Raw genomic sequence first — 25,964 nt, 5'->3', positions numbered from 1 at the left:
TATTAACTTTTTTCTTTTTTAACCATTCTTTGACTTGTGTTGTTGCAGCAAAACATGCCCAGAAAATGATACTACCATCACCATGTTTCACAGATGGGACAAGATGGGTTCTTATGTTGAAATGCAGTGTCTTCCTTTCTCCAAACATAATGCTTCTCATTTAAACCAAAAAGTTCTATTTTGGTTTAATCAGTTTACAAAATATTTTCCAGTATCCTTCTGGCTTGTCTACGTGATCTGCAAACTGCAGATGGGCAGCAATGTTCTTTTTGGAGAGCAGTGGCTTTCTCCTTGCAGCCCTGCCATACACACCACTGTTGTTCAGTCTTCTCCTGGTGGATTCATGAACATTAACATTAACCAATGTGAGAAAGGCCTTTAGTTGCTTACAAGTTACCCCTGGTTCCTTTGTGACCTCGCTGACTATTACATGCTTTGCTCTTAGAGTGAACTTTGTTGGTCGACCACTCCTGGGGAGGGTAACAGTGGTCTTGAATTTGTACACAATCTGTCTGACTGTGGATTGGTTGACTCCAAATTCTTTAGAGATGGTTTTGTAACCTTTTCCAGCCTGATGAGCAGTACCAACTCTTTTTCTGAGGTCCTCAGAAATCTCTTTTTTCCGTGCCACAATACACCTCCATAGATATGTGTTTTCCCTCTTCTTTAAATAAAACAGGGCACCCAGTCACACCTGATTGTCATCCAGTTGATTGAGAACACCTGACTCTATTTGCACCTTCAAATTAGCTGCTAATCCTAGAGGTTCTCATACTTTTGCCACTCACAGATATGTAATATTGGATCATTTTCCTCAACAAATAAATGATCAAATATAATATTTTAGGTCATATTTATGCAGAAATACAGAACATTTTAAAGGGTTCACAGACTTTCAAGTACCACTGTAAGCTTAACTCTACAGGTGTTTTACCTGCTCTGCCATGGGTGCCTCTGGCTTTGGGAATGTTGTATAATTCAGCATTTGGCTAGGTTACATCACAAACACTAGATGTATGCGTCATACATTATCAGGTCATGTTGTCTATTCATTATACTTGATTTATCATTCGCAGCATGTAGGGACTTTGTTATTTTTGGAGAACACAGGCTCTGAGGTACCTGTTTTCTATTTTTACTTATGCTCCAATGTTGCCACAACCAGTCTGTCCACCACTTTGGTCCAGACCAAAATATTTCAGCTGGACAGATTGCTATAAAATTTTGTACAGACATTCATGGTACCGGTGATAATGATTTACCTTTATCACTACCATGAAGGTGACACTCCCATCAGCATCAACTGTATTTTATGTTTAGTCCTAATTAGCAAAATTAATTAACTAGCAACTAATTAGCACACTGATCCATTTCACTCAAAGCAGAGCTGTGCCTGAGGACAACCTCACACAGCAACTAGCATGATTCTCTTGGTTTCTATCTATTCAAAGGATCTAATGAACCTTTTATAACACCATAAGGAACCAAAGTTGAAAACGTGTACGGCCGTGTGATTGTTATCTTATCTAATCTTACAATCTGGGACACTAAAAATTTAACATCTATTGACTTGAGATATGTGTGGAACAGTACTCTGCTGACCCCCTACTTCAAAAGAATGAGCAGAGGCTCATATTACAGCAGTGCAGGAGGAAAACAAACTCACCTGAGGCCTTTTTAAAATAGGACTATTCCTAATGTGGGCCAACCTGTTTTTGTGAAATGTGTTTCTGTTGTAAAGTTCAAGAGTTTGTGATCGGCTAAAAGAAAAAAAAAGAAGATAATACTGCTTAAAGAATGTTCTTGTATTAAATTCTCTGTATATTAATTTCTTTCCATATATGATCTTGATTAGAGGCTACAGTGAGATTGACATTTGTGTTTGTGTACACCACAATTTTGTATGATACATGACAAGGACACATTTACGATGTGTTTTTAGGGATGTGTGTGAAGATCATACATTTATATTTTTGTATTGATGGACGCTATGAGCTGTCTAAACTTGCTGATCTAAATACCTGCTTGACTACCATCAAGTCTTGGTTAAGTGATGATTCTTTGGTTGAATACGGAAAAAACAGAGACTCTTTTCCAATTTATGTAGCCTTAGGGTTTTCTAGGACAGTTCCCTGTCTTAAGACAATCATGTCAGGCAGCTGACATGTTCTTCATTCTTTCACCTAAGGAACATTGCTAAATTGAGATCTATTATTTCCAATGCAGAATTGGAGCAAATTGCTCATGCTTTTGTCTCTTCTCATCTGGATTATTGCAACTTCCTTTTTAACTGTTTAAACAGATCATCTTTAAATCGGTTGCAGTTTGTCCAAAATGCAACACGAGTCAAAATTCTTATTTTAACTTTTACAGCTTTGAATGGTAAGGCGCACCAGTACATCTCAGAGCCTTTATTGACCTACTCAACCAACTGGCCCCTCAGGTCTTCAGAGATTGCTGGCATAAAAAGCATAAAAAACATAGAAAAACCTTTTCTTACAAATAAAACTGCTGGTAAGAAATTACGCCCCCCTTCCCCAAGCCCCAGGTGTGGATCAACCCTACCACACCTTTACATCACATACCTGAGACAAGGTAGCAGTCGGTGGTGAGTCGTGCGCATGCGCATGTCCTCCTCCGTTCATCAGTAGGATATTATAAGGGCAGCCTGGAGAGCGGAGCGTGGTTCAGTGTACAGTATCTGGACCGGACCGAGGCGGGCAGGAAGCACATTTGCAAGGCGGAGGAGATGGAGGACAAAGAGAAAAAGAAGAAGGATAAAAACTCGTCCAAGGACGATAGAGTCACTCTGAAAAAAGAAATTGGACTTTTGAGCGCTTGCGCTATTATCATCGGTGAGTGTGTGACAGCTTTTGTTTTACAAATAGAGTATTCATGAAGAGCGGATCGACACGGTGAATTCAGCTACAAGGAGAAGTTAAAGAGGAAACGTGTTTGAGCAGCCGGCTGGCGGGAGAAGTACTGTAACGAAGCGGATGTGCAGCTGTTGCTCTTTTGTTAAACTTACAATATCATGACACACAGTAAGAGTCTGCCACAGCGGGGCCACTTTACGCTCGGGTCCTGATTTACTGTGAGGACTCTGTAGGTGTATGAATTCGACTTAACATTAAGACATGATTTAACAGTCTGACTCTGGCATAAAACCGCCAAAATACGCACTGAATGGTCGGTTTTACGCACGAGCCGACCATCCCTGATGTCCGGGTCCAGTCCGGACCACCGGGTTTATGTTATGTGTGGAAAGTGTTGCATCAGTCGGTGATGATGTGAATATGGACATGCCTACGTGGCTAGATCTTCTTATGTTGAACTTGAAAGGCACAAAGCACAGTCTCCATGTGCTTTTGTGAAACAGTTGAGCATTAACACTCTACCAGGGGTTAGGGGTTCAATTTCCCCGAGTAGTCCAGCGGGTAAAGCAAGGCATTGACGTAGCTCCTTGCAATCATGCTATTGTAACCCGCCCACAGTATAAGTGTACTCGTGCTGCGAGACAGGCAATTCATATAAGAAACATGCGGCCATAGAAAGTGAAGTTTGTTGTGAGGCAGGAAGTTGCGTTGTTTCCTGTAGATGTATGTAGGAAGATGGATGTATTTTATGTGTGTCACATTGTAACGGTATTCAGTAGAGGAACATCATCATCTACAGCAGGAAACTCTACAGGTTTCGCCTTATGTGTTATTATTATCTGACAGTGATGCAGAGGGTTTCCCATGTGGCAGCTGGCAGCTGATCGCAGCATGTGAGTACATGCAGACTCTGGCCTTTATATTTCGGGGGGGGGGGGTTCACAGCTATTGATTTACATCAATGTCAGTTTTGTGTGAGACAGTCTGTTCTTGGATTTTGTTTATTCAAGATACTTTAACCCAACTCTTTTTTTTTATTGTACACTCCTGATAGTTAACTTGAACCTCTAAGACCAGGCCTACTCCGCTGTTTAGAAATCAGCACTGTGCCCTTTTCATTACCTTATTTGCATAGATATTCCGCACACTGACATTCCTCACAAATTCCTCTTAACTTTGAAGTTACAACTTTAAATAGTTTTTTCATTTATGACTATGTGTCAAGACTTTAACTGGACGACTTTGGTGCAAGCTAGATATCATGGAACATTTAGGAATGTGTCACTGATAACATACATTACTCCCATGACCTCCATAAGTCTCCACTGTGCCTCTGCAGATGGGATCACCAAATGATGAGGTAGTAAACCACAAACAGGCGGACCCCTCTAAATCAAAGGGATGGCACAACAAACCAAGATGACTGGAAGTTGAAGCCAGATGTTGGACATTATAGACTGAAGAACTGGTGGTTTCCACTGTAGTTTTTTTCCCCAGTGTTTATAACCCATGTGCCTGCAGCTCACTGATCCTTATGTTTCATATACTGTACTTGTGGTGAAAAAAAAGAAAAGCAAATGGAAGTATTTCACCAACAAAACAGACACAAACCTACATGGAGAGGTAAAAAGAGGACCAAAGAGACAGTTTTTTTTGTCAAAGGGCAAATGATAATCTGTTAAATTAGATCTCAGTGAGGTGGAAGCACAATCTCTGACATTTAAAGAATTAGGAAAGTAAAGGAAAAGGCAGCTGTGCAGCCCTTTCAATAGTAATGCTATCATTTTAGCAGCTTATCTTTTCAGCCAAGGTCAAGTCTATTGTGCTTTGATAGAAACTGATACTGTCCCATTTAATACTTGGGCTTTTTGCCTGTCTATTTAACCTAGTTTTTTTTTTCATTTGGCAAACAGTAGCTGTACAAATCCTTTGCTAAACTCTCAAAGTAAACCAACAGCTATGATTAGGCTTTGCACAATATCACTGTTATGTGTTTGGTCCAATTAATTATGGCTAGAGGGACATGAATTACTCAGGTTAATAATGACCACTTGCAAAGTCTTTCCTGTGAAGCACAGATGGAATGAAGCCTTTGCAGCTTGTACACACAAACAACTTGAGTCATGCTGCTACCCACCAGATACAGCCTACTCACATCTCCAACACCACGCTCCCATAAGGTGGACTACTGAGGCTGACAAACGCGCATGACTGCTGCCTCACTGCATGCAACTACTGTACTACTATTAGTACTACAAATGCACTTATATCACACTTATTAATGTCATGGCTCAGGTTTAAGAGGACTCAACAGCAAGACTCAGAGATACTGGTAAAAGTTCAAAACAGTTAATTATGGCTCAGCAGGCCAAAGCAGGCCAGGACAAACAGCAGGCGAAGTCAGGCAGGTTAACCAGGCAAAAGGCAAAAGGAACACATGAGGGCTAAATCCAAAAAGGTAAGGCAGGTAGGTAAAACAGGCATAGACTGGAACACTACAGTACAATTGAAAATCTGGCAGACAATGAGTGGAAACTGTCCAGTAAAAATTTTACTAGGGAATTAGGAACCGGTGTGTAGGTAGGCTGGGGGAAGGGGCAGATGGCTGAAAGATGGCAAAGCAGGGGTTACTACAGGGCAGGAGGGCGTGGCAGGATCTGAAACAACAGCAGATTTAGTAATATGGAAAAAAGCATGCAAAGAATTAACGCATGAAAGACATTTCAGTGAATGTGACAATAATCACTATTCCCACACTTTACTAGCTCCACCTCCACTCCAGCAACCACCTGCAGATTGTTGTTGTTTGGGGGAATTCTTATAATCACTCCCTGCTTCAGGCTTGTTAACGCTGGTAGGACAAGTTCAGATCAGCGACGAGAAAGAAACACACTGCATGTACTACCATACATTTTTTTCACTCAAACTTTGAGATTTGAAATAAAATTATGGTTTCATACAGGAGGGTGGTGGGGATATTTCTCTACTCTTTTCCACGATTTACATAAAACAGTGTTTAATCTGAGCAGAAATCCTGAGAAAATTATTCATCCAGTGCAGGGAGGCTGAGAGGGTCAGTAGGACTCTGATTCACACTTTGAGCTGCAATGCCAAACTTTATGACATAACAAACACAACATGGGCATTATGTAACCGCTCTGCGTCTCACCACGGCCTCCACAATCAAATCTGACAGTGATAAATGCTCTGTTCGGACCTCCTCTCTAGCTCTGCATCATTAGAGAGCATTCAGAGCTGATCTAACAGGGAAGCTGCGACGCTGTGCCTCACTGGGTTCAGCAGCAGCCAAAATGTTTATAGTGGACAGAGTCATATTATTGTGAAGACTGTTTGTCCAAAGTGTCCAAAGGAGAAAAGATTCAGGGCAGTGCAAAACATGTTTTGCTTGGACAGCTGCTGTTTGGTTTCTTTCTAATGTGTGTTAGTTTTTGTTTTATCTTTTTTTTCTCATAGGGGTGATGACATGAATGCCATGATGGATCTGAACTCATGACATGGTGGCTTGTTAGTGTGTGTCTTAGCCAACTGAGCCACCAGGGAACCTCTGTTTATCCCTGTTTGGGGGACAGCTGACCTCAATGAGTCATGTTTCCCCCATGCCACAAGGCCCAATTGGCTTAACCCGGTCCATTTTAAAATATAATTATTGTTGCGTCATTACATACCTGGGACAGGTGTTGCCTCTATTTACTCTATTGCTCACAGTGGTTTAAATATAAATTATACAACTGGCATAACAAGTTTAACAAATTACGCTACACCGAAAACGACATTTACAGCACAAGTTTTTCACTTGGATTACTTTTAAATTAACTATGTGTGTAAAACTTATTTTGATGGCTTATGATAATTTGGGCAACTTTTTGTATCATTTGGTTGGGTTTCCCTGAAAAACCTATTCAAAAAAACTTGGTTCCCTCCTCTCTTTCCAAGTACTAGTTTGACTGAAATAGAACATTTCTGTGGGCTAAGGTTTGTTTTCTATGAAAATTATTAATCAGCCACAGTATTGTGATAAAAGATTTAGAAAAGCTTAGACTTGTTCATACAAGTCAAGACTTAAAATGTTACATGTAACAACCTGGAAGTAACACAACTGTTCTGACTGGAGGTGCCCCCCAGATATGTTTTAAATGAACCAAACAAAGCAAAAAAAATCTTTAAAATAACTGTCTACTTTTATAATGATTGGGCGACCTTGATTGTACACTGTAGGGCTCTGTGCTGCTTTCTCGTTTTTATGATCATACAAAAGCTTTTTTTTTTTCCGAATTTCGAATTTTTTGCACCTGGTAAGATCTCACTGGACAATTTCACTGACAGTTTAGTTCATACGTGCATATTTTGTGTTGCAGAACCACTGCTGCATGGTTTTGTGTTTTTGCTCTCTCCATGCTCTCTCAGAAACAATGACTCATGCCGGTGCAGTGACTCAGCCTGGGACTGCAGTGTAAATGGAGAAAACCAGATTTTTTGAAAACAGAGTTATATTTGACAGCCGTCACAGATATGACGATGTGTTACCATGTGACAGCAATGACAAAATTCTACTTTTTCTCTGATTTTAATGGTAAAAGCTGATCACTAGTTTTTATCATTAACCTGTGTTTATGATTTCTGTCAGGTGACTTCACAAGTATAAACAATGACTTGACTGAGGGGATAAATTTGCTGAATTTACGAGGTAGTTCACTATTTAATATTCATGCAGGCATCTGATAACAGAAACGAAAACAAGTCAACAATAGGGCCTGTAATCGACACCTGTTTTGCTGTAATGGAACAGAACACTGAGGTGAGGGCTTCAGTCCACTAAGACAAGGCTGTGGACGTGGATTTGTCTGTCAGCATTTCCATATCCAACAACACTCTTTACCAAATGAAGGCTACAATGCCAAAATTTGCTGTTTCCCAATGCAAAGTGAATGGAGAAGAAGAGATTTAACAATTTCCCTTTTTCCTTATGTGTGATTAAGCTTTGGTCTTACTATTGTTTTTCTTCTTTCCACTTGCACACTCTTCTTTCTTTCTGGTAAACCTTAGTGAAGAATCCAACAGGAAAAAGTTTATTGGGGTTGGGTAACCTCTGACCTTTGATGTCTTTATTAGTGTGTATCTAGATACACTGCCTGTTCTACTGTTACATTTATTTTATGACCAAATACATAGAACATAACAAAATCTGTTAAAAACAGATTCACACAATCCACCACAAGGCACAGATGTAATGACATAATGTTAATTATAAGGTGGTTTAGGGAGATTGTACAAGTCATTAAAGGAAACAGAAGTCAGCTGAAACAAATCCTTAGAGATTTAATTTAAATGTTTGGGATGTTTTAATAGGCCTCTAGGGATTTCTTGGCTGCTGTTTTTTCTTTGTCTAGCCAAGTTTTAATTCTCTCCCTTTTGTCTGTGCCTGTAAAACCTACAGATGGTGATAAAGGAAAAACCTGAAACATGAGTGAATGACAATGACAATCTCAACCCAACTGAACACCTATGGGAGATAGGGACTGATGTGTTAGACAGTGCTCTCCACCATCATCATCAAAACACCAAATGGGGGAATAACCTTTGGAGGAATGGTGCTCCATCCCTCCAGTAGAGTTCAGTAGTTCAGTTCCAGTAGAATCAACGCCAGGGCACAATGAAGCTGTTCTGGTGGGTCGTGGTGGCCCAGCACCATACTATGACATATTGGTTTTTCCTTTAGCTTGTCTGTATATATGGACACTGTCTTTGAGTAATTATGTGGATTGACAAGGCTCAGAAAAAAGGGATTACTTAAGTAGAAAAATCTGAAAAAGACTTGATTCTAAATGTTTGGAGGGCAATATGATTTTAAGTTTGTATGTATGTAAGTATGATGGCTTTATGTGTAACAGTAAGAAGGCTTATGTTTCAAAGGTTTGTGCCCTCTGTTTAAATATGCTTATTTTTTTATTTATAAGCAAGTGTAAATAACCGTAATCTTTGCTTCTCTCCTAAGGGAACATCATCGGCTCTGGGATATTCATCTCTCCTAAAGGAGTGTTGGAGCATGCAGGCTCAGTGGGACTGTCACTCATCGTTTGGGTTTGTGGAGGGGGGATCTGTGCCCTTGGGTCCATGTGCTATGCCGAACTGGGTGTCACTATCCCCAAGTCTGGAGGCGACTATTCATATGTGACAGAAATCTTTGGAGGGCTAGTGGGGTAAGCACTGTTGTTTTTGTCCAGGGTCCTTTTACATGCAACAGCTTTGAGAAGTTTGATGTTGACTGCTTTAAGTTTCCAGCACTTGGTATGAAAAAGGGTCCATACACACGAGGGTTGGTTTTAATAGGACTGCATGTCTGGAACCAATCAGCTCTGAGGGTCTTGTGATTTTCATGTGGTCATGTGATCTGTCAGCTGATCATCGAGTGTTACTGTAAGTCTAGGAAGGTCAAACATGCCCTGCACTGTGCATGCCTGTGGGGACACTAGTTTGGTCCTGTGTAGCTTTGTTTAGCTCATTCATTTGCACGTGTAAAACAGGACAAAAATACATCGGTGCCACATTTAAAACATAAACAATCAAAAAACTAGACCAAGAAATAAAACAAGAAGTAATACAAATGCATTAGTAAATCCAAAGCTGCTAAACCCTGGACTTAACCCCCATGCCACTCTGACAAATGGTTCACAAACCTTTAATTGTATAGGAACTACAGTGCATTGACTTAGAAAGTCAGAATGGAAACTGCAAATTTAGTTTTTCAACACTAAAAACTGTTAAAGGCTAAAGTTAAAGGTCATAAAGATGGATTTATATTATATTACAATAAGGAAAGTCAGTGTCATTCACAGTAAGATGAGGCATACGGAATGTTACTATAATAGTTTCCACCGGCTGTATAGTGTTTTTCTCACTCATATGGTATCTCCTATAGCAAATGCAAATACCCTTGAGTCACCAAGCCCTGACTGCTGCAGTGAAGCAGTACAGAAATCAACAGCAGGAAACTGTGGTTGTACTGGCCAGTGCTCAGTATACATGTGAATATGAAATCAGGATGTTATAGAAAAATTGCAGGGAGGGACCCTTCCCTGTGAAAGTATCAGTCAACACACAACAGCTTCTCCATCTAAATCTGATTTATATGTGAAGGAGTGGAAGCTGTAACATACAAAACCCAGTGCCTCTTCTTTGTCTCTTTGTACTACAGTTTCCTGTTGTTATGGAGTGCCGTCCTCATCATGTATCCAACTACACTGGCTGTCATCGCACTCACCTTCTCTAATTACGTCTTGCAACCGGCCTTCCAGAATTGCCTGCCTCCATACATCGCCACCAGACTCCTTGCCACCATTTGTATCTGTGAGTCACAAACAGCCCAAAGTCCAGTTAATCCTCTTTTAGTCTAATGAGTTTTAGTCATAATTTAGTGTTTAGTCAATGAAGTTTGTGCTTTTCTATGATGTTTTTCAACTATGCTTCCAAGAGATCACAAGTCATTCAGTGCATGATAAACTCACAAGTCTTTTTCCTCTTATTTTCTATTGATGAAGATTTTTCAAGGGCAAAGGCTAGGAGACACTGAATGCTTCTTTTCAAATTAAAAAAAATATGCAGCATTAAGGTGTAGGTACAATCCCTATTGTTTTACAACTGTGATGTACAGAAGCACAATAATAATGTCAGTAATTATTTAACTCACTGATGTCTAAACAAAAATCAGTAAGGTTCTGATAAAGTCTAAACTGTGATCAAGTTTAGGGCAATCCACTTTATTATTTAGCCCAGACTGTCTATGTTCTCATCACCATCAATGCTGTTGACGGGCTGGACACTTTCAGCTGATGTACTGTATATCTACATGTTAAGTCAAGTCAATTTTAGAAGTTATCTCGAGGCACTGTACATACAGAGCAGGCCTAATCCGTACTCTTTATCTTATAAAATTTACAGAGAGAGACCCAACAAATCCCACCATGAGCAAGCACTAGGTGACTGTGGCAAGGAAAAACTTAATTTTAAGAGGCAGAAACCTTGAGCAGAACCGGACTCAGGGTGGGCGGCAATCTGCCTCGACCAGTTGGGTTTAGACAGAGAGAGGAAGGGGGGATGGGGTAAAAATGTTGTGTAGTTAGGCAGTTGCTGACTAAAAAGCAAATAATCATGTGTCAAAGGGAATAGTTAAACATTTTGTGAAAAATAAATTGCAGCACTACACCATTCTTATAGCTTAGCTTCACATAGACAAGAAATAGGGAAAAGAGCCTGGCAACCTCAAGGTGCTGTTAAGACTCCATGAATTCATTGTTCCTGACAAATACATTTTTGACAGACTGTCCCATCTAAAACTACAACTTGTTTTTTTCATTGCAGTTTTTGTACAGGTGCCATTGTCATATAATGTGTTAAATAGTGAGCTTTAGAGGCATATTCTGTTACCTTTGGAGCCAGGCTAGCTGTTTACACTGAACATAAACACACCAGACACTGCTGGGATGAGGATTAATATATGTATATTGCACATCAGGAGACAAACAACCCTCATCACCACAGTCAGAGAGAGGAGTCTCTCCAAAGAAGGTTAATTCACAATTTGTAGTATTCTTGGAAACAAGGCTGAGGATCATAATTGGGCCTTTTCCTGAAAACAACCTAACAGTAACCAATTATCAAGAAGCTTTAAGACACTCACACGCTGACGTCAGCTGTATCTATGGTGGGGGTCAGATTACAACCCCAGGGAATAAAAGCTTCAACACAGAACATATGGATATGTTTAACATGACGTCTTCACCTTCTACAGCTACATGAATCTCAACAGGTATATAGGCACAGAGTGTACACAGTAGTAAAAAAAGTGAATAAAGTACAAAACAAAAAAATTGTAATGAACTAATGATTCTTTGTTCTTAGTTTAACATTCCCTGTTTCCTGTCTTTATGCTAAGTTAACCGTTCCCTGGCAGTTGTCTCATATTTAAAGGAAAGCTGTTGTATTGGAGTGGTAACTCTTGGTAAGAAAACATGTTTCCTAAAATGCTGAACTATTCCCTAAAACCAAAAATTACAGCACAGCACATTCTTTGATGATGTAAACTGCCTGTTCACAGAAATGTAGTCATGTCATGAAGAGGAAAAAAAATCACTTTGACTGTTGTTAGTCAAAGCCTGAAGAAGTTTTGCTCAGCGTTTCTAAACTAACACGTTGGTTGATGGCAGGAATGTTGGTCGGGTTTGTCAGTTTGACTTTCAGATGATGAACTGTTGACACTTTAAAAATGAGTTTCAGAGGATCCTACTGGTGTGTTGATGTTGTGACTGGCCGGTTTACATTCCTGTTTGCTGCTTTGCTGGTCATCAAGACATCCTGGTTCACAGTATCACACTTCAGACCTTCTGTTGCTTTAGACATTTAGGTCATCTGACTGAATGACCCAGAGTGACTCCCAGTGAGATGAATATTAGAGCACACATCCTTTCCTAGATCAGCATTACAAGCAACTGATCTTGGTGTTAAGGGTCAGCGCAAACTTACATTTGATTGAAGAAATACAGATTGAGCGTTGAATGATGCTAGATCAATTGTAAGTGTTCAGGAAACAAATGAGACAAAGGAAAAGGCAAGAGTCTCTGTTTAGACAAATCTGTCCATTCAGCTGGGTAAACTATAGGATCCAGTAAGTACGAGGTCCTCACACCTGGTCCCACCTGGCTTTACAAATATAAAACAAGGAAAAAGCCCCAAAACTCCAAAGGGTATATCAAACTCTGCAGAACCAAACCCAGCTACTTTCATCTCATGGCTGGAAGATATTATGATACTGTGATAGTTCACAGTGTGCTGATGGCTGCCATTGTCATTTGATAATTCCAACGCTGTGCTCTATTTTCAGCCTCTGATCAACACCTTTCCATGAAATGCTGGAGTACAGCTATATGTACTTAAATAGCCAGCAGGAAAAGCAGACTGCATGTATCTGGTCGACAAGTCAGCCAGTTTGGTCTTGTCTGAACTGGATGGAGAAAGGCAAAAGGGGGGGATAGACAGGAGAGGTATCTGTGCATGAGAGCGTGTGCATGTGCCAGGCTGGGGTTAGCATTTGCAGAGAACACCTCCACTATTTTTGGCGATAGAATGTTACAACTGCTGCCTAGTCAGGCCAGTGGCCCACACTGTGAGTGTGTTTATGTGTTGTACTCTTCAGTGTGGTGCAAGTGTGCGCACGTGTGTGTGTGTGTGTATGTGTGTGTGGCAGTATCACTGTCAGACTACATAATGGTGCCAGCCTTTGTGGACGCCGCTAATGAGAGGGTGTGTCCACGCCATTGTGCATTGTTTTGCAGTGGTTACCGTGACGCTCCTGTCACTGAGCGCCATGGAAACAGGAAATGGGCAGGACACCTTGCACATCAATGATGGAGGATCCAATTGGCCAGATGGCATTCTAGTTGGCTGTTTGATGTTCCTATTGGCTGCTTGGTACCACCCCTTTCCTCCTCTCGGGTCCACAGCATCACATATACTATCTGTAATCAGCAGTTATATAAGCTTTAATATTTATGTTTGAAACTTTATCAGCAGCTTGTGAGCAGGGAAAGTGTCAGATCCAACAAGGCTCTGATAACAGATAGAGAAGATATTTCTCTGAAACCCTCAAGAATCTCGGATGATAAGAGTAACTGATGGTAAACAGTTTCATAAATCTTTTCACTGTTGCTCCATCACCCTTAAACACCAACAGCAGGTGTGTGGAAGTGAGACATATTGCTCCTCTAAAAGCTGGTGGTGTATATAGTAAACTTTTGGTTAGCTCTCTAACAGGCTTTACTTAAAGCAGAGGACATATTTCTATTCTCATTCAAAGGTCACACATTCTTTTAGCCTTAGGTTTACACAGCTCAGTGGACAGCGCAGTGAGCCACTCTCAAGGCGTACATAACATGCCAAGTCACTTTGGGAAAGAACATTCAGTATCTTGGCTGTCAAGGGTAAATCATAAACATTTTTCAGCAATTTATGGGCAGTGTTTTTCTGAAACACTTGGCGAGATTAACTGGATTAAATGTTGTTCTGCACTGCTGAGTCTTATTAAGGCCCTTGATATGTCAACTGAACTTTACTCAGTGAATTGTTTATGAATGTGAGTCAGCTTAGATGTGTGTCCCCCCTCCTTCCTCCCCTGCAGTGTACTGCATGAGAGTGACAAGTGACCCAGGTGTCTGTGTGTGTGTGTGTGTGTGTGTGTATCTGTGTGCGTGTGTGCGTGTGTGTGTGTGTGTGTATCTGAGTGTGTGTGAGGGTGGGTGAAAACCAGACAGGTCCAGTTGTGGGCTGGTTGTGTTCTTCTAAGAATAGGAGCACTGGACAGCCCACAGAAGCATGGTGATGTGCCTAGAATAACCATTTCAGGAGATTTACTCTGTAAACCCATATTTATTTAGTCAAATATTGATCACTTTTACCAGACAGAAACTGCCACTCTGCAAAAGGTACATTTACCCACAATGTACAATAGAGCGTATGTATGTATAATTTCTTGAAAATGTAAAAGATTGTGACAGTTCTCACTGATCCAAGAATCAGTTATTTCACATCATACCCATTAATCCCTATTTTCTGCTTTTGAAAACAGGAGGTATACACACTTCACACTTTTCACTCACGCAGCATGGGGCCTATTTTAGTCACCACGTGTGTTCCACATCGGTGAGTTTGTGCAGCAGTGGTAGAAAGAGAAGGAGTGGTACTACATTTCAGCCAATCAGATGTCACATCTCTCCCACTGGTTTTGATGGATGACTTTGACATATTCCACAAAACAAGCCTGAGAAATCGTGCCATTATTCCAATAATTCAAACTAAACTAAAAGAAACAATGATATAATTAATATCCAAAATTAATTAAACCTAGTTTGTGTTTTATCTGTCAATTTTAAAATAATAATGCTGTGTCAGAATCTTTTGTGCTGTAGTTAGAGCAAGCTTGTAGAGAGAGTGAGTGGCATTTTAACTTCTAGGCCACCAGGGTGCCCCACTAAATATTTTTAATGGATTCTGGTCCCTCTACTTTTGACTTTTTTCCTCTTCTAAATGTTTTCCATTTGCAAAAAAATTATTTTGTTATTTTCATTTGCTTTGACCAGATCCATCCAAACAACTGAATTGCTGCCAGAGGCTGATTGTCCTTAACAGGCACACTGTGTAACATTTAATTCCTTTGTGCCTCAAGTTGTTTCATTGTTCTGCACTCTGAGCGTTTGGAAAAGAGCCCTCCCTAAAGTCAGAGCAATGATACAACTATAGTAGTGGAATATACAGAAGCAGTGCATGGTATGCAGGCTGAGACACAGACATCATGTGCAAATTATTTTTTTGTGTTGATGATGCTGGCACAGATTCCCTGACCATGCTGGACTTGTTATACTGAGTGCTGTGCAGATCTCATTTAGTTTGATTGAGGGATCATGGTCAGTCACCAGACTAAAAGCCACAACTGCTCTGCAGATGGAAAAAATCAGGGTGGTTCATTGAAAAAAAGGAAAAGTACAAAAAGTCCATCTGGGGATAAGGATGACTTTGAACCCTCCAGCAGCTTTGTTCTGTTGTGGAGAAAAAAACCTCAAACTCTTCCTGGAAACTGCAAACATCCCCTATGTTAAAATAGAGAAATAATAAAAATAAAAACTTGCAGTATTTTCTCAAAGCAACATTGCGTCTTGTCTGTTAAAGAGTGAATACAGTAAAATGTGAATGCACCACAGTAAGAACCAACCTGCCATTAAAAACAAAGAGGAATGTCACTTGTTTAGTGTGTAACCTTAATTCATATACATGTCTACACATACGTCTGTGAGAGCTGAATGGAAAAAAGTCTCTTCCTGTCACTCAGGAATCCTTGGTGTAATTTTCTGCTGTCACAGCAGGCTGACACTGGTTTAGGTCATGCCCCAGAGGCAAACTGTACAAAAACAAAAATCTGTAGTAAAAAGTAGTCCAACCAGGTTTATGTTTTTTAATCTTTATAATATTCACATCTGTTTTTTTCTGAAGGGTAGTTTAGTGCAGATAAGCATGTATAATTTGGCAATTTATTATTCATTATATTTGCTGTTAACTACAAAAAAGACTTTTCCAAGATTATTTTTTGCTTCTTCTCCTATAAAATCACTCTGACCTTTATTATTTCACAACTATAATTATATGCAGTCCCATCTGTGTCTTAGTTACATCTGCTTTAAAAAACAGGAGTTGAGGTGCAAATATGAGTTAAATAAAGAAAAATCAACAGTGATAGTTTGGTGCAGCCTTCCTTTCATCTTACCCTACTCTACAGTATATTGTGGACTGTATAATGTTAGTTGTAATAATGCCTCTGCATTTATTTGACCCAAAGTAAAACATGTAGATTTACTGTAGTCTGAAGAAATTCTAGTGTCAGATACCATGTGGTGGACAGACAGGACTGGGGAGGTTATTCCAGTGACCAGATCCTGGACTAGGAGGAGGCGTTCCTGAGGTCAAAGCCCCTTGATAAATCTGCACTGAGTTGGGATCAGAATCCATTAAAAGTAAAAGCAGTAATTAGTTTAGTATTCTAGTGCTGAGGCAGCCTTCAATAGAAGTTGTGATGGCGGGACACAGATTTACCTGCGCTGTCACATTCAAAGCCTGCTGGCACCTCCTTCCTGTCAGGGTTAACACAGAGGGAAGCTGGGGGAGGTGGTGGTTCTGGGGTTTCACAGGAACACAGGAACGGAAACGCATGTAACACCCCTGGGGTAATTGACTATAAAACACCACGGTGTTGTAGGAGAGAGAAAGCTCTGCCCGGTGCCACCAAAACCTCCTGCCAAAAATTCACACGTGTGTGTATGTGAGTGTGAGTGTGCCAGCGGAAGCAGTTTGTTCAGATTTCTGTGGTGGGAGGGGAACCTTGCCCCAGTGATGGATGACATGGTTGATAATACCCCTGCCCATATATGCTTCTACACACACACATACGCATACATTGCTGTATAGCCGCTGCAAGGGATTGTGTTTGTGTGTAAAATGAAGAAGGACTGAAAGGTCAGGAGAGAAACTGAGAAATACAGAGATTGAATAAGATAGAGAGCAGAGAAACAGGACAAAAGAGGGCACAGAAAGATGGAGAGTCTAGACAATCACACCCACCCCTCAGGCTAAATCACTTCCTAATCTCTAGCTCTTGATGCCACGCTATTCTGTGGTGGGAGGAGAACTTTGCTCCGGTGATGGATGAGTGCATGTGAGACACAAGTAATGGTCAGTGTTAATAACGGTCAGGGCACATGCAGCTATTTCCTGTTAACACAGTTTGTCATTGAGAAGATGAGAAATAGTGGTTATATTTTTATGTAACTTTTTTTTTAATCTACACCCCCTCCTCATCACTGAGTGGCAAAGCAAACAAACAGGATGCTACTGTGAATGAATACTTTTAAAAAGTCAGAAATCGGCAGTGACAAAATACATTTAATGTTAAATTGGGGCCAGATACTTCTAACAAGCAGGTGTGTATGTAGGTACGTAGCTAAACGTATAATAATTGTTGTTACACTGAACAAAGCCTAAAAAGTGGTCAAGTCCAATTTTATACTATCAGTACTGTATAAACGTTTAGATTTTGAGTTAAATTTAGTGTGTTAATCTTGCACAGCCCCTTGCATGACACCACAAGTGTAATACACTGAATGACAACCCATGATTGATAGACAGTGGACTCTCCTCTAAAACTTCAATTGGTTCATTATTCATATGGGATTTCATTGATTCTTAAGGTGATTTCCTTTGTGTATAAAATATAATTAGCAGACAAATCTACTGTATTCTTACGACAGAGCAACATGCATTTAATACCTTTCACTTTTTATCAACTCTATCAGTCTTGTGTATATTATACCCTTTATGTGACAGTATTAATTTAGACTTCAGACATGTTGAAATTGTCCAAAAAAATTCAACTTAGCAAGATTGCAGTCTTAACAGAAATGTAACAAGGTGCAAGTCTGACAGGGGCTCATGTACATATTGTACATATGTACAATAACTGCATATTTGTAGTTATGGTACATTATTTTTCAGGCTCAAATGTGTGGCATAATGTGTACAAGTTAGTACAAGTAGTTAAACTACACAAAAGTCTTGTGATGTTTTCTGTCACTCTTCCTCTGAGCTACTGGGTTTACCTCTCATTTATAAGCCTGCACTTGAGTTGGAGGGCAACTGGAGAGCCACTTGCACTCGCTCTGTTTGGCTCACTTGGAATTCAGCCAGGCCTTGTTATGGTGGCACTTGTAAACAGACAAAACTGAGGGTCAGTGTGAAGGACAATGGTTTAGGGAGCGGTGTGGGGAGCAGGGGCATATATACACATACACCCATGCACACACACACACACACACACATGCTTTATGCCAGTAGGAAACAGGAGGTAGGAAGTGTCCAACACCATAGACTTCTGTCTGTTTTCACAGGAAAGATGTTCCCTCTTTTACCTCAGTGTGCTCCACAATGTGGAGTCTGTGAGACAATGTACAATCATTGTCTCCATCAGTCAGTCTGAACTGTCACAGGCATGTTCAGTATGTTTCACTCTATAGTGGCAGCATAAATGTATTTATATAGAGAGATGGAATTTCTCAGTTTAATGTTTGCTTTCCTGCCCATATGTGTATGTCTTACGCAGTCTACAGAATCTTTAAATTGGATTTTTAAGATTTTAGATTTTTTAATAAAAAATCTAAATTATATTATGGGCAGTTTATAATACACAGAGGCAGAGCGGTGAGCGTGTGCTCTCTGCTTGTCAGAACAGATTCTACTAACAGAGTTAGTGACATTTAAGTTAGCACTCAGCTGGGGAATATCCCACCGCAGGCTAACTTCAGCTTGGTGCTTTTTATATAAAGCACATCCTGCTGGTGAATAACCGTGCTGTTTTTCCCCTTGAGGTTAAGGTCTTATTTCATAAAAGTGTATTTATCTTTTCTCTTTGTGTATTTGTGTGTGTGTTTGCAGTATTCCTGACCTGGGTGAACTGCTCTAGTGTGCGATGGGCAACGAGAATCCAGGATGTTTTCACTGTTGGAAAACTCCTCGCTCTGGCACTCATCATAGTGGTAGGACTCGTCCAGATCTGTAGAGGTAAATGCACGCATGCGCATGGGTGTACACACGTATACACACACACACACACACACACACACACACACACAACTGATGTGGTTTGGTAAGGTATTTTGGTATCATAGTGGTTTGGTCTAAAAATTAACTGTACATAGTAAATAATTAAAGTAAATAAATTTATTGGTCACTGGATTCACTTTTGAGGATTCAAAAGTAAAAAAAAATAAAATAAGGGAAAAATGTTGTGTCATTAAAAAGCAGCACTTAACAGTGTTAAAGTTTAGCAATATGGTTCTGTGCAAAATAACAGCAGTAAAACCCACTAAGACGGAAAGGAGACTCAAATAAAAATTATATACCATGAACTATGCATCGAATAAGAAATATACAGAATGGAGACATGAAAACTAATAATGAGATCATGAGAAATAAACTGCTGTGCATTCTGTTACAGCAGCAAAAATGTATTAACACTGGTGACCCCTGGTGCACATGAGTAGATATAACATGAAAAAGCTAGTGAGGAAAGTTAGTACAACCCCTGGCAAAAATTATGGAATCACCAGTCTCGGAGGATGTTCATTCAGTTATTTAATTTTGTAGAAAAAAAGCAGATCACAGACATGACACAAAACTAAAGTCATTTCAAATGGCAACTTTCTGGCTTAGGAAACACTAAAAGAAATCAAGAAAAAAAGATGTGTTAGTCAGTAACAGTTACTTTTTTAGACCAAGCAGAAGGAAAAAATTATGGAATCACTCAATTCTGAGGAAAAAATTATGGAATCACCATGTAAATTTCCATTCCCCAAACTAACACCTGCATCAGATTAGATCTGCTCGTCAGTCTGCACTAAAACAGGAGTGATCACACCTTGGAGAGCTGTTGCACCAAGTGGACTGACATGAATCATGGCTCCAACACAAGAGATGTCAATTGAAACAAAAGAGAGGATTATCAAACTTCTTAAAGAAGGTAAATCATCACGCAGTGTTGCAAAAGATGTTGGTTGTTCACAGTCAGCTGTGTCTAAAATCTGGACCAAGTACAAACAACATGGGAAGGTTGTTAAAGGCAAGCATACTGGTAGACCAAGGAAGACATCAAAGCGTCAAGACAGAAAACTCAAAGCAATATGTCTTGAAAACAGAAAATGCACAGCAAAACAAATGAGGAACAAATGGGAGGAAACTGGAGTCAATGTCTGTGACCGAACTGTAAGAAACCGCCTAAAGGAAATGGGATTTACATACAGGAAAGCTAAACGAAAGCCATCATTAACACCTAAACAGAAAAAAACAAGGTTACAATGGACTAAGGAAAAGCAATTGTGGACTGTGGATGACTGGATGAAAGTCATATTCAGTGATGAATCGCGAATCTGCATTGGGCAAGGTGATGATGCTGGAACTTTTGTTTGGTGCCGTGCCAATGAGATTTATGAAGACGACTGCCTGAAGAAAACATGCAAATTTCCACAGTCGTTGATGATATGGGGCTGCATGTCAGGTAAAGGCACTGGGGAGATGGCTGTCATTACATCTTCAATAAATGCACAAGTTTACGTTGACATTTTGGACACTTTTCTTATCCCATCAATTGAAAGGGCGTTTGGGGATGATGAAATCATTTTTCAGGATGACAATGCATCTTGCCATAGAGCAAAAACTGTGAATACATTCCTTGAAAAAAGACACATAAGGTCAATGTCATGGCCTGCAAATAGTCCAGATCTCAATCCAATTGAAAATCTGTGGTGGAAGTTGAAGAAAATGGTCCATGACAAGGCTCCAACCTGCAAAGCTGATCTGGCAAAAGCAATCAGAGAAAGTTGGAGCCAGATTGATGAAGAGTACTGTTTGTCACTCATTAAGTCCATGCCTCTGAGACTGCGAGCTGTTATAAAAGCCAGAGGTGGTGCAACAAAGTACTAGTGGTGTGTTGAAGTGTTCTTTTGTTGTTGTTTTTTCATGATTCCATAATTTTTTCCTCAGAATTGAGTGATTCCATAATTTTTTCCTTCTGCTTGGTCTAAAAAAGTAACTGTTACTGACTAACACATCTTTTTTTCTTGATTTCTTTTAGTGTTTCTTAAAGCCAGAAAGTTGCCATTTGAAATGACTTTAGTTTTGTGTCATGTCTGTGATCTGCTTTTTTTCTACAAAATTAAATAACTGAATGAACATCCTCCGAGACTGGTGATTCCATAATTTTTGCCAGGGGTTGTATAACTCCCCCCACCGCCGGAGACATAAAATCTAAAACGTGATATGAGCCAAACAAGACTGTGATCTTTTTTACTGTTTCATCTACCCCTGCTTTTCTCTCACCTGCCTACAGGTCACTATGATGCCCTGCGGCCCAGTGTGGCCTTTGAATTTAGTCAGGACCCCTCGGTGGGACAGATAGCTCTGGCCTTCCTCCAGGCCTCCTTTGCTTACAGCGGCTGGAATTTCCTCAACTACGTGACAGAGGAGGTCGTTGAGCCACGCAAGTACGGCACGCACATATTTCTACAGTTTTTCATACAGTATAAGCTAATACGGACACATTACTGGTCTAATTGGTTACACCTGCGTCTTCAGTACATGTCCACCTCAGTTACTCAGTTCGCTGAAACACCAATTTCTGAATTATCGTCCTTACTTATATCATTGTTATTTTTCCTATAATGAGGAACCTGCCTCGTGCCATCTACATTTCAATCCCACTGGTGACCCTGGTCTACACCATGACCAACATTGCGTACTTCTCCTCCATGACCCCTGAGGAGCTGCTGGCCTCCAATGCTGTGGCAGTGGTAAGCAGCGCTCCATCTCTATGAATGTTTCATATAAAACTGGAGCTCACAGCAGTTTATATGCTACAAAACAAGAGTCACAGCTATCTGGAAATATATATTGTCTGAAACAATTTGAAATTAAGCACAAGTCAATGTTGTTGTGTTGTTCCAGACATTTGGAGAGAAGCTATTGGGGATGTTTTCCTGGGTGATGCCAATCTCTGTAGCTCTGTCCACCTTTGGAGGAATCAATGGATATCTGTTCACCTCATCCAGGTAGAACACACACACTTTGCTTTGGAGTGAATGCAACATGCAAACCCTCATTTTAATGTATTTTTATGACTGGATATTATGTTCTCAAAATAAAAACAAGGATGTCAGGAGTTACTTCTAACATATTTAGTAAACCTGGACATACATGCAAAGAATTGTGTGTCTGTCTATTTGTAGATTGTGTTTCTCGGGGGCCAGAGAAGGTCACCTGCCTTATCTACTGGCTATGATCCACCTAAAGAACTGCACTCCAATCCCTGCCCTGCTGGTCTGTGTAAGTACTGTACTGCCAGTTTTGTCTACCTTGTCTAATGCCACAATGACACAGAGCAAAACAGGTAAAATGAGTCCCCATGACACTATGTCTCATGTCCCACAGTGCATTGCCACAATTGTCATCCTGTGTATTGGAGAGATGCACAACTTGATCAACTATGTGTCCTTTATCAACTATCTGTCCTATGGCGTAACCATCGCCGGCCTCCTCTACCTCCGCAAGAAGAGACCCAACCTGGCCAGACCCATTAAGGTACAAATTAATATCAATGGCAAGAACAAAATGTCACTTAGGTTTTTTTTTTTTGTTATGCGACCTTGTTGAGTGTTATTTAACCATCAATCCACAGCTCTCTACAGTTAACCTCAAATTAACTGAACTGGTGCCTCCTGGTCAAAACTCTCTGCTCAAATATCGACATGTCACTTTATCAACTGTATTTAGGAAATGTTCAATCATGTATGTACTCTCAACATAAATGCAAAGGGTGCAAAATAACAGCAGAACATACTGAAGAGTAGATATTTAAAAGTGAAAAAAAAAAAACATTTGATTAAAAAAATGTATAGAATGAAATTTCAAAGAGTCTGTCTGGTGTTTAAGGTCTTCTATTAAATGACAAACAGCAACAACAATAATAACAATAGTAATAATATTACTGATAAATGGCAGTGATAGTTAAAATGACAATGAAAGTTTATATCTAACATGAGGACGCTAAAATATAACGTTAAGCTTACCTTCGCATGAATTTCGTTATGACTTATTTCCCTTAATGTCAACATTTAAAAAAAAAAAAAGTAGGTCTACATTGAGGGTAACTGTGTTGGCTGCATTTAATAACATAAACCAAACAACCGAGCGTTAAGCTGGAAAATGTGCGCGTGAAGCAGCTGTAGCCAATAGACGTTAATTAGCGAACTTAGCTAACCTACAGTTGCGATAGGCAGCGGTAGTCTGTAGTTAGCGGCATTTTAAATATCCACAACCTCAGTTAACACGTTAATATATTTGACTTATCACCTCGACTGAGCAGCAGCTTGTCCAGTCAGACTGTGAACCCAGACTGTTTCCTCAGCAGCGGAAGTGGAGACGGAATCAGGATAAGTTGTGGTCCAGGGCGCAAAGTAGACTCTTTGGTTAGTGAACTGTCTTCGTGGTCATGGATAATATTTTGGCGCCCCCTGGTGCCACAAAGGTCGCTCAGATGAATTATGTGTGTCTTAATTATGGTCAGAACGCATATATAAAAATTATCTGTTGCATTAATTGAATTTTAAAATGTGTTTTTATCATGTGCAGGTAAACATGTTGATCCCCATCACCTACATGATTTTCTGGGCTGTGCTGCTGTGCTTTAGTCTGTACTCTGAGCCGGTGGTTTGTGGCCTGGGTATGGTCATCATGCTGACTGGAGTCCCTGTATACTTTGTGGGTGTTCAGTGGAAGGACAAACCCAAATGGATCTACAGGGTAGTCGGTGAGTTGGTCGATGCCACAGTCGAGTAAGAGAAAATATTTGGATATGTTCGCAGTTAGTCCATGTAATTAAAACATGTCCTGTTGTCTTTTGTATTGCAGAAAGAGTCACGTATATGGGTCAGAAGGTGTGTTATGTGGTGTTTCCTCAGGAAGACCCTTCAGAGACTGAACCCCTCACTGCCTCCAAAGCCAATGACTGAGCAGTGCAGTCAACCAGGAATTCCCTTTTTACATCAACAACTGTACTTCCAGATTTTGTTTTGTTTTGTTTTGTTTTTTCATATTGTTTGGTCAGGTTGTGAGTGGTGAAGAGATGAATTTCCCTGTGTTCATGCATAGGTGCAGCCTGATTGGAGCAGCGGCGAAGCCCCAACATAAAAGAAGCGGATGGTCATATTTAGGGCATTAGCATGTTTAGCCCTAAAGCTGGGGCATGTGTTTTTATTTGGTTGGTTTGGTAGTGCTGTCCATCCGTTCTCCTCACCAGTATGCCAAGTTTTCTCTTTCATTCGGATGTTCATCTCATCTTCTGCCTTCTACTTGCTCAAGGAATTTCTCTGTCATCCTCTGCTTCACTTCCAACATCCTTTTCTTTTATTACTAAATCCTTGTGCTAATGTGCCTTATGAAATGTATGCGTTGGTATAGTGTATTGGTTTGTGCGGGTATTTTGAGTGCGGAATAACTTTATGAGGTAAATATGCAAGCAGTTTTTGCTTTTAGCAATACTTCTCTATTACTGCTGCTATCTCAAGCTCTATTTCACTAATCACTCACAGGACGTTTACTGTTTGTCTTCTGTGAATGAGTATTTTTCTGTCTGTATCTCTGCCTGGCTACAGTGCCTAGCCATTCCTTTAACTTTACACCCTTTACTTTTGTTATTATATCACTTCTTTTTCCTGAGAGATACTGTAGGTGCCTTTGTGTTCTTATTAGAGAAGTGATCTACACAATGACACTTATCTTTCCCAGCAATATTTACAGGACAGGAGAGGCAGGACGATCACAGTTTGTGGCTTCAGCTTGAATAACTGCCAACTGTCTCAGAAATGAATAAGCTGCATCTTTATAACACATGATGACAGGCTGCTCTTCCAGGTTTTTAATGTTTCTCTGGGAATGCCACTGTGAACTCTCACAAGGTGCTTGACCTGCCAAGACAGTTATTACATTTCACATTTCTCACCTGAAGTTATGACAGTACTTTCCATTAACATGTTGTTGGATAACATTAGCAGAATCATACTGACAGATCGGTGGACGGTTGGCAGTGGATGTTTACTTGTGCATGGTCCTGCTCCTACTTCCCCAAAGACACATCATCACTGCAATGACCCATGGCCAGTGACTTATAGATTAACTTAATGTGATTGATTTAATTAGAGTCCCGTTGGCCTGCTATAACCCCTTCCTGTTGTCTTGTTGACAATATACTGACTTATTACGGCCCAATTTAAATACTAAATTGCCGCCAAATTATTTCGGTCAAATTGATCTCTTCACTGAAGTTATGGTACTATTACCATGATACAATATGCTAATTCACTGTGGTCCCAGGGATATTGGTGTTGACATGTATTTGGGTAATCTCTTGTATAAGCTGTTTATGTTGTGTATACAACAGAACATATAAAGGGTTGGGCCAGTGGTCTTTTTAACATGATGTAAAACCAGCAGGTTGGAACTTGGACTGAAAACTCAGCCCCTTTCCTGGCTAGCAGCAGGTCCTGGGAATATCCCCCTGCATCAAGTCCACAGACGCACACTTAAGACAACATGCATGTCTGTCTGCAATGTCCAGGTGCTGTTAATTCAGTTGAGATCTGTAAATACTGTGTAAAGGAAAAAAAAATTACTATTACAAATGCGCCAGGGACTCCTACAAAGATCATTCCTTCAGACATGTTGTGATACATTTACATACTGTACAATTGATGGATGTACCTCTGTGTTTTGTAAAAGAGTGTAAAGTTGTACAAGAATAACAATGTAATTGCTTATTAAATATAGCAACCTCTGAGAAGTAGAACTTTTTTGGGGGGTGGAGAATAAGCGCCATCGTCAGGTCAAAATTTCTGATTGACCTGATGACTTGCCGCTAATAAACAAATGTGAGGA

At 40.1% G+C, this 25,964-nt stretch overlaps 1 protein-coding gene across 2 annotated transcripts; it reads left to right on the top strand.

Annotated features, from left to right (window-relative positions):
• The first annotated feature begins 2,635 nt into the window (after positions 1-2,635).
• On the top strand, positions 2,636-25,869 carry slc7a10a (solute carrier family 7 member 10a). 2 transcript variants are annotated; one of them, XM_018697469.2, is made up of 11 exons: positions 2,636-2,855; positions 8,890-9,094; positions 10,090-10,241; positions 18,918-19,043; positions 21,367-21,520; positions 21,703-21,826; positions 21,981-22,084; positions 22,262-22,358; positions 22,464-22,613; positions 23,664-23,841; positions 23,943-25,869. In XM_018697469.2, exons 1-11 carry the CDS (start codon positions 2,750-2,752, stop codon positions 24,041-24,043), a joined length of 1,497 nt encoding a protein of 498 aa, XP_018552985.1. In that variant the 5' UTR covers positions 2,636-2,749; the 3' UTR covers positions 24,044-25,869. The 2 variants fall into 2 exon arrangements, with proteins under 2 accessions (XP_018552985.1, XP_050932336.1); XM_051076379.1 differs by lacking the exon at positions 2,636-2,855 and adding an exon at positions 3,599-3,769.
• The last annotated feature ends 95 nt before the right edge of the window (positions 25,870-25,964 follow it).

This window comes from Lates calcarifer, linkage group LG2 (assembly GCF_001640805.2).
Source record: "Lates calcarifer isolate ASB-BC8 linkage group LG2, TLL_Latcal_v3, whole genome shotgun sequence".
Classification (NCBI taxonomy): domain Eukaryota; kingdom Metazoa; phylum Chordata; class Actinopteri; family Centropomidae; genus Lates; species Lates calcarifer.
Note: the sequence above shows the minus strand (reverse complement) of the source record. Positions and strands in the feature narration are given on the sequence as shown.

What these genes read in the sequence shown, in the direction of transcription:
- slc7a10a (XM_018697469.2), top strand. Translation starts at nt 2,750, where the DNA reads ATGGAGGACAAAGAGAAAAAGAAGAAGGATAAAAACTCGTCCAAGGAC. An exon ending in CCTTGCCACCATTTGTATCT is followed by an intron (nt 10,242 to 18,917) that starts GTGAGTCACAAA and finishes GTGTGTTTGCAG; the next exon opens with TATTCCTGACCTGGGTGAAC. An exon ending in ACTCGTCCAGATCTGTAGAG is followed by an intron (nt 19,044 to 21,366) that starts GTAAATGCACGC and finishes ACCTGCCTACAG; the next exon opens with GTCACTATGATGCCCTGCGG.